At 42.5% G+C, this 9,374-nt stretch overlaps 1 protein-coding gene across 1 annotated transcript in view; it reads right to left on the bottom strand.

Annotated features, from left to right (window-relative positions):
- Window positions 1-2,453: 2,453 nt before the first annotated feature.
- Window positions 2,454-9,374, bottom strand: part of TMEM184C (transmembrane protein 184C) — a 70,531-nt gene continuing 63,610 nt past the window's right edge. Inside the window, exons 9-10 of the mRNA XM_077279299.1 lie at window positions 7,989-8,160; window positions 2,454-4,105 (exon numbers count right to left, since the gene is read on the bottom strand). Of these exons, the coding sequence (XP_077135414.1) occupies window positions 3,804-4,105; window positions 7,989-8,160 (474 nt within the window). The 3' untranslated portion in view covers window positions 2,454-3,803. The remainder of the gene's footprint in view (window positions 4,106-7,988; window positions 8,161-9,374) is intronic.

The raw sequence follows: 9,374 nt of genomic DNA, 5'->3' as shown, positions 1-9,374 counted from the left end.
AACATCTAAATATTTCCTCAATATCTTCTTCATTGTCTATCCTGGGGAAATACAAAGCAAGTACATTAGTCATATTAATGCCTTAAAGGGGTTTTCGCATGAACAAAGTTTATTTTAATCAATAGATCTTGGAAGAATAAGTTCCACAATTGGATGTGTTTAAAAACAAAAAAACAACAACTGTGCGCGGAGGTCAGACCACGTCCCTGTACGATCAGACACAGCCATTACACAGTACACAGCAGGGGCACATTTATAAAATCTCAGTGCAGGAACTTTTTTTATTTTTTTTTTTAAACCCATCCAATTGTAGAAATTATTATTCCAAGAGGTATTGATTAAAAATCAATTTTAAAATTAACTTTGTTCGTGAGAAACACCCTTTTTTTAACACATTTTCCATAGACATAGCCATTTGAGGGTTTTTTTGCCAGACAAGTTGTAGTTTTGAACTCTAAGGTTTATTTTACTATATAAAGTACTGCAATTCCACCATTGTTTTTTAGGGTTTAGCTTTAAATCGGTGTGGAAAAATGACCTGCCAAAATGATTCTCCAAGTTAGTACGATTAGAGCAATACTAAACTTGCCTATTTTTTTTTTTTATTTAAGTGGTAATAATTTAGGATTATTTTGAACTTTGTTAAAGAAAAAACATTCTGGGTATGTGCACACGTCAGGATTTTTTGCGTTTTTTTTGCGTTTTTTCCGCTATAAAACCGCGAAAAAAACGCTAACATATGCATCCTATTATTTACCGTGTATTCCGCATTTTTTGTGCAAATGTTGCGATTTTTTCCGCGAAAAAATCGCATCGCGGAAAAAAAAGCAACATGTTCATTAAAAATGCGGAATTGCGGGGATTCCGCACACCTAGGAGTCCATTGATCTGCTTACTTCCCGCACGGGGCTGTGCCCACCATGCGAGAAGTAAGCAGATTATGTGCAGTTGGTACCCAGGGTGGAGGAGAGGAGACTCTCCTCCACGCACTGGGCACCATATAATTGGCCAAAAATAAAAGAATTAAAATAAAAAATAGTGATATACTCACCTTCGATATCCCCCGCAGTGTTCCCGCCTCACCGGTGCATGCTGCCGCTTCGGTTCTCATAGCTGGTGTGCGGTGAAGGACCTGTGATGACGTCACTGTCTTGTGATTGATCGTGAGCGGTCATGTGACCGCTCACGTGACCGCTCACATGACCGCGACGTCATGGAAGGTCCTGCGCGCACACACCAGCTATAGGAAGAGGAACGGACGCCGCTGAGGAGATCGTCTGGGTGAGTATAAGCATTTTTTTAATTATTTTTAAACATTCTATCTTTTACTATTGATGCTGCATAGGCTGCATCTATAGTAAAAAGTTGGTCACACTTGTCAAACAGTATGTTTGACAAGTGTGACCAACCTGTCAGTCAGTTTTCCAAGCGATGCTACAGATCGCTTGGAAAACTTTAGCATTCTGCAAGCTAATTACGCTTGCAGAATGCTAAAAAAAACCGCGAAAAAAACGGAAAAAAAATGCAAAAAAAAAAATGCGGATTTCTTGCAGAAAATTTCCGGTTTTCTTCAGGAAATTTCTGCAAGAAATCCGGACGTGTGCACATACCCTCTTTGTGTTGACCATTTTTGTGTTCTGCATGCAGAGCTGTAGTTTTATTGGTACACATACAATGTTTTACACTTTTTATTACAATTTCCGAGAAGGTGCAGTTAGGAGATTTGAACCTGCAATCTTTTGTGCCATTTAGTGTAATAATTGACTACAAATTAGATTTACATACCAGACTTCTATGATGTCTAATGAGGCTGACAACCGTCCTCAGAAAGACCTTTCACTATGGACATTGTAATTATTTTTTGTCAGCAAAAACGAGGGCAACGGTTCTAAACCCAAAATGGGTGGCTGCATGTGTGCCATGAAAAGATCAAGCAAATTCTGCAGCAAGACCTGCATCTTAATATACAAATAGATCTGCAAATATTGGGGCTTGTTCTGCAGATTTCAACCGATGCAAATCCGCCATTTCTGGACTCACCTTCCTGGTTACACAATATGCGCTTTCATTATGTAATACATTCGGCCCTGAAGACTCTACCTACGTTATGCAGAGCATTATTTCTTAGCCTGTGTGCAATATACTAATACCCAGTATGCCGTGGCCCATATACTATTCAGGACTTTGATTTTGAAGATGGTAAAGCTTCGCTAGTTAACCCTTGGTGGATCAAAATGGTGAAATTGCTTTCAAAGTACTTTGAAACATTCAACCTTAATTTCACAACTTTTATCTGATTTGAGAATTAAAAAAAACAAAAAACCCACAAAAACAGTTTCACAATCAGGGTAATGAATGACATTACTTTGCACAGCCATTTAAAAGGGGTTTTCACATATACAAAATTAATCAGCTAGGTGATAAAAGTATGTCTGCTGGGGGGGGGGGGGGGGTTGGCTCCTGAGACCGCATATATTGAACACAGGGCTACCAGAATCTCATGTGAATAAAGTATTAGAGAGCATATACAACCTCTGCTCTGTTAATTGCGTAAAGTAGTACTGACTCATTCGGGCAGACAATCTCGGACTCCAATCCACGGACTGGCCACGGCTCTCCCAACCACTGTGTCACAGCTTCACAGTTTTATGAGCCAGTGACACTTCGGTGGGAGATCCACGACCAGTGTGTGCACTAGCGGTCTGTGCTTGGACCGATTTGCACATAACACTTTGAAACATCCCTTCTTAGAAGAGGTAGAGGCCTCAGCAGCCGGACCCTTTCACACCATCAACCATACATCTATCATATAACCTGAATTTATGTGATAAAGGCTGTTTATAGGAAAACCCCCTTAGTACACTGCTGTAATATCATCCAACTGACTTCAACACTTGATCACGTGGTCTGTAATATGTACTTACACAGGAATCACCATGCTGGATATTTCTGTTATAGATCTATCCCAGTAAGGGCAATATATAAGGCAGACTGAGCTAGTCTAACTCTTAACCTTTGCTAGTCACTGCTTAAATTGTAAGCACTAACTTTCCACAAAATATTTTTTTATTTATAGGTTACGCAAAACTACAAGTTTAGGTAGAGATAAGGGATACGAAGTGTACATCCAAAAAACGAAAAGGGATTGTCCACCATCTCCGGGGAGGCAGCCACTGGACAAGGGTTGTCAAATGGTCATATTAGATAAATAAAAAACCCATGGATAGCTTAGAGACTGGAAAGGCACTGTTTTAGTACTGGCAAGTTGACCTGTATGAGTGCAGTCCGCACCTGACCACATTAGGCCTCATCTGAGAAGAGAAGCAGCCTAAAGCCGGCCTCTCACACTGCAGCTGCTGCCGACAATGGTACATACACACAGGCTGCACAACTATACAACTCCAATAAGCAAAGTTGCGAACACAATAGGTCTTAAAAACAATTACAGGACCCAATAACTGTAGGCAAATATTACATACAGGGATATAATGTATGGTATTTGGTAGTAGTGACAAAAGCATGTGATGTGGATAGGTTGAGGTTCACCTTTACAACTGGTCTAAGGTCACATCTGAGCTGTTGATGTATACTCACATGAATGTCCATTATTCAGCCAGTTTTCAAACACACATCTTTACATTAAAGGAAAACAAAAAGCTTTTTTTTTTTTTTAGCAACAGTGCCCAAACTAGATGTTGTGTTGATTAGACCTTGATTAGTTACAGCAGCAAATGTCCACTTGGGCACCATTTTCCCAGTGAGGGGCTTTTTAGTCATGAGAACATTTGGCAGTTTCCTATGGCTTAGGAGTGTTTGGTGCTCTCATGTGATACCTCCACCTCATCAGGCTCCGGTGCTGGCACAGGGACTTCTTCCTCAGGGGACTCTGTGCTGTAGAGTTCTTCAGGAATTGTGGCAGATGTGGGTGTAGTTTGAGGGGTTATTGTCTGACCAAACCCTTGGTAGTGTCCAGAAGGAGACGGTGGCACAGATGATGCGGCAGATATAGGATCTTGCGTTGAAGATGACAACAGGCTGGTGTGTTCATTCTGCTCCAGGTCTTCAGGAAAAAACATCTTTCTGGGTCTACCCAAAACTGTTCTTCCTGTAACGAGAGGATATACACACCATTTTTTCCAAATTGGCAGTGAACTGAGCAGTACACTGACTAATATGTACTATTAATTTATGATGGTCATGGTTAGTTATATTCAATAAACACTAATAACTAGTTGCAGAAATATCTATTTATATAATTGCCTTGTAATGTTTTAGTTTCCTGTTCTGTCCAGATGTCACTGTATCCCAGAAATCCAAGTGGAGAAAGTTCACTGACCGCCATATTGGGACACCCAAGTGATGGGTGTCTCAATATGGAAGCTGCTGCTGGTACCAACCTATTGCACGGTACCACCAGCGGAACACCGTCGCACCACACACACACACATTCTATACACCACTCACGCAGCCTATTGTGCGGTGCCACCAGTGGAATACCGTCGTGAACACGCCGCCGCCGGGATCAGCCAAATGATTCACTGACTGACGCCATCTTTGTACAGAAGGAGTGCATGCGCAGTTTTAATGTGACTGCTGCTATCTGTCTGCACAAAGATGGCGGCGGTCTGATTTACTGCACCTGCGCAAATTATGTGCAGGTGCAGTGAATCATTCGGCTGCTCCCGGCGGCAGATGTGCGACGTGTCTACAGGCAGAGGAAGCTGGTCACATTAAAGGGGTTTTCCCATGAACGAAAGTTCATTTTAAAAATTGACTGAGTCTGACCATGTACGGAGCATACCACATCTCCTGGGCAGGGGAGGAAGCAAAAGACAATACAGCAGGGGATCACAATGGATTCATTTTGTAAGGTAAAATATTTCACTGACTGTTTTTTAAAAATATTTTACGTCACAAAATGTATCCTCTGCGATCTCCTGCTGTAAATGTCAGTACTGTCTTTTGCTTCCTCCCCTGCTCAGGAGCTGTGGTATGTTCTGTACACGGTCAGACACAGGGGTGAGTGTGTCTGACTGTGTACGGAGCATACCACATGTCCGGGGCAAGGGAGGAAGCAAAAGACAATACAGCAGGGGATCATAGTGGATTCATTTTGTGAGGTAAAATATTTCACTGACTTTTTAACCCCTTCATGACCCAGCCTATTTTGACCTTAATGACCTGGACATTTTTTGCAATTCTGACCAGTGTCCCTTTATGAGGTAATAACTCAGGAACGCTTCAACGGATCCTAGCGATTCTGAGACTGTTTTTACGTAACATATTAGGCTTCATGTTAGTGGTAAATTTAGGTAGATAATTTCTGCGTTTTGTAAAAAAAAACAGAGAAATTTGGTGAAAATTTTGAAAATTTTGCAATTTTCACATTTTGAATTTTTATTCTGTTAAACCAGAAAATTATGTGACACAAAATAGTTATTAAATAACATTTCCCACATGTCTACTTTACATCAGCACAATTTTGGAAACAATTTTTTTTTTTTATGCTAGGAAGTTATAAGGGTTAAAATTTGACCAGTGAGTTCTCATTTTTACAACAAAATTTACAAAACCATTTTTTTTTAGGGACCACCTCACATTTGAAGTCAGTTTGAGGGTTCTATATGGCTGAAAATACCCAAAAGTGACACCATTCTAAAAACTGCGCCCCCAAGGTGCTCAAAACCACATTCAAGAAGTTTATTAACCCTTCAGGTGTTTCACAGCAGCAGAAGCAACATGGAAGGAAAAAATGAACATTTAACTTTTTAGTCACAAAAATTATCTTTTAGCAACAATTTTTTTATTTTCCCAAGGGTAAAAGGAGAAATTGGACCCCAAAAGTTGTTGTCCAGTTTCTCCTGAGTACGCTGGTACCCCATATGTGGGGGTAAACCACTGTTTGGGCACACGTCGGGGCTCGGAAGGGAGAGAGCACCATTTGACTTTTTCAATGCAAGATTGGCTGGGATCAATGGTGGCGCCATGTCGCGTTTGGAGACCCCCTGATGTGCCTAAACAGTGGAAACCCCTCAATTCTAACTCCAACACACCCCTAACCCTAATCCCAACCCTAACCCCAACACACCCCTAACCCTAGTCTTAACTCTAATTCCAACCCTAACCCTAAGGCTATGTGCCCACGTTGCGGATTTTTCCGCACCGTTTTTGAAAAATCTGCAGGTAAAACGCACTGCGCTTTACCTGCGGATTTCCAGTGTTTTTTGTGGGGATTTCACCTGCGGATTCCTATTATGGAGCAGGTGTAAAACGCTGCGGAATCCACACAAAGAATTGACATGCTGCGGAAAATACAACACAGCTTTTCCGCGCTGTATTTTCCGCACCATGGGCACAGCGGATTTGGTTTTCCATAGGTTTACGTGGTACTGTAAACGTGATGGAAAACTACTACGAATCCGCAGCGACAAATCCGCTGCGGATCCGCAGCCAAATCCGCACCGTGTGCAAATAGCCTAATTCTAACCCTAATTCCAACCCTAGCCCTAAGCGCAACCCTAGCCCTAAGCGCAACCCTAGCCCTAAGCGCAACCCTAGCCCTAAGTGCAACCCTAGCCCTAAGTGCAACCCTAGCCCTAAGTGCAACCCTAGCCCTAAGTGCAACCCTAGCCCTAAGTGCAACCCTAAACCCTAAGTGCAACCCTAACCGCAACCCTACCCCTAACCCTAACGGAAAAACAAAAATAAATATATTTTCTGTATTTTATTATTGTCCCTACCTATGGGGGTGATAAAGGGGGGGGGTTATTTATTTTGATCGCTGTGATAGGAGCCATCACAGCGATCAAAATGTACAGGGAACATTCGGCGAGCGCATTGCGCATGCGCCCGCCATTTTCCAAGATGGCGGCGCCCATGCGAGAAGACCGAGGACACCGGGAGTAGGTAATTATGGGGGGTTGCAATCGGACAGCGGGGGGGGGGGGTTTGGGGGTTGCGGAGGGGAGGACGGGGGAGGGTCGGAGGGGAGAGGAAGGAGCTTAGGACAGGACGGAAGGGCACGGAACACTGACGGCGGCTGCAGATCGCCGCCGTCAGTCGTGGGGGGGCCAGATCGGGGTCTCCAGCCATGGCCGATGCTATTGCAGCATCAGCCATGGCTAGATTGTAATATTTCACCAATTTTCATAGGTGAAATATTACAGATTGCTCTGATTGGCTGTTGAAAGTGAAACAGCCAATCAGAGCGATCGTAGCCACGGGGGGTAGTACCACTCCCCCTGTCCCTTGTCCCTGCATGCCAGGTGAAATTGGAGTTAACCCCTTTCACCCGGCCTGCAGGGACGCGATCCGACCATGAAGCATATGCTGCGTCACAGGTCGGATTGGCACAGGTTTTCATGACGCATACGCTGCGTCAAAGGTCGGGAAGGGGTTAAAAAAATATTTTACCTCACAAAATGTATCCTCTGCGATCTCCTGCTGTGATGTCAATATTGTCTTTTGCTCCCTCCCCTGCCCAGGAGCTGTGAACCCATGTGCGGGGGGGGGGGGTTGAAGAGGTTCTCAATGCTGCAAAGCCTGCCCCCATCGTGACATTACCGCCCTCCCGATGGGCCTCCATCTAGTCTAATATAAAGAAGAATAAAAACCCGCAAATATTGAATTGGCCGATGGTCTAATGTGTATAGAGAGCAGGCAGACTAATGGGCGGGAGAAACGTCGATCGTACAGGTCTGATTTCGTTGGCATTAATCAGTGGCTTTTTCATAGAGCACAGAGATGTTCAATTTTACCATATATTTTGTATACAAGCAGTCTTTCGGAAGACAGCCCAATAAAACTACTTTTGAATCTAATTTTGGGTCATCATCTCAGAGGTTTTAGAGTATAGAAGAAGAAAAAAAAAAAAAAAAATGGAAGACAGTAATCAAATCATGAGATTTGATAAGATTTGATCATAAGAGAACACCTACAGACCCATCCAAATTGCTGCATAAGGGTTATCCTTGATATTTTGTACTTACCAACATTGCGCACTTGCTCAGAAATATCTGCTCGGATATCCGACACATCCCACATAGCAAGAAAAGAGTCAAAACACGAGCCTTCTTCAGCTTCTTGTACATAAGGTTTGTAGGAAAAGCTGAAGTGGTGAGCGATGGCTGCCAGGAACATTTCAACACAAATCACAAAATCCTGATTCAAGAAAAAAAATATTTTGGAAATATGATATTAGATTTTACCAAACACAACAAGACTCCACAGATGTGTCCTTATGATCAACACAATAATGGTCAGTTCTGAGAGATCGTGGTTTGTTTAACACACCATTTTTATTGAAAGAAGATTATTCCTTTTAGAGACATTACGGTAAAGTATATAAAAAAAAAATGATTAAAAGGAACCTGTTATGCCCCAAAACACTTAACTTGCAGGTTAATAGAGATTCAAAAGTGACTGACAGCTACACATTGAAGGCCTGACTAGCAGGAGGAAATTAACTTTATTCCTCCCAGCAGCCCCAGGTTTTCAGTCATGGAGGCATGGCTGGCGAAGCTTCAGTCACTGCTTAATACATATTGAGGGGTGGCTGTTACTACATCCCCAGCACTGACTGACAGCAGGCTCAGCAGTGCATCAGTGAAGAGCCGGCTGTCAGTCAGTGCCGGGGCAAGATTAAAGCTGCCACTCACTATGTACTGTGTGGTGACTGAAACCACGCCTGTATGACTGAAAGCCGGAGGCTACTGAGAGGAATAAAGTTAATTTTCTCCTGGCAGCTGGCACTTTGGGAATGCCATTAACCTGCAGATAAAAACCATATCTGTAAGTTAAAAGTGTTTTGGGACATGACATGTTCCCTTTAAATAAATGTACATTTTTACAATGTAATTAACATAATTTTAAAAGTCTCACTAAAATACAGTGTTATATGGTGTTTCCTTTAGTTTTTACTGTTTGAAGGGTGCGGTACTCTCATCCATCAGTGAAGAGATGGCTGCAGCCAATCACTGGTCTCCGAAGTGACATTTGCAGGTGTAATGTATAATTTCTATTTCCTTATTTGATAACATTCTCACTTTAGAAAGGCATACGTATATGGCTGACTCCTGATCGTTGCTATTTAATCACTTATATGTCACTGACGATCTCTGACTGCAGTATTTAAGTGGTGCAATCTTTTGATGAAATGGTTTTGGCACCAATCTGCACACTTGCAGGGTTCTGATGGGTTACCATGGCACAAGGAGGCCTAATGATCTCCGTTGTTGCCACTTAGCACTTCTATTAAAATCTGCCATCAGGGTTTTGCCATTTGATCTGAGGGCAGCATGAATAAGGGGCTGAGACTGATTTCAGCAATGTGTCACTTATTAGGCTGTGTACTCTTGCTTCAATACAATGAGTTT

The sequence above is a fragment of the Ranitomeya variabilis genome, chromosome 1 (genome assembly GCF_051348905.1).
Source record: "Ranitomeya variabilis isolate aRanVar5 chromosome 1, aRanVar5.hap1, whole genome shotgun sequence".
Lineage (NCBI taxonomy): Eukaryota > Metazoa > Chordata > Amphibia > Anura > Dendrobatidae > Ranitomeya > Ranitomeya variabilis.
The sequence above is the reverse complement of the archived record's forward strand: the minus strand, read 5'-3'. Positions and strand labels throughout refer to the sequence as shown.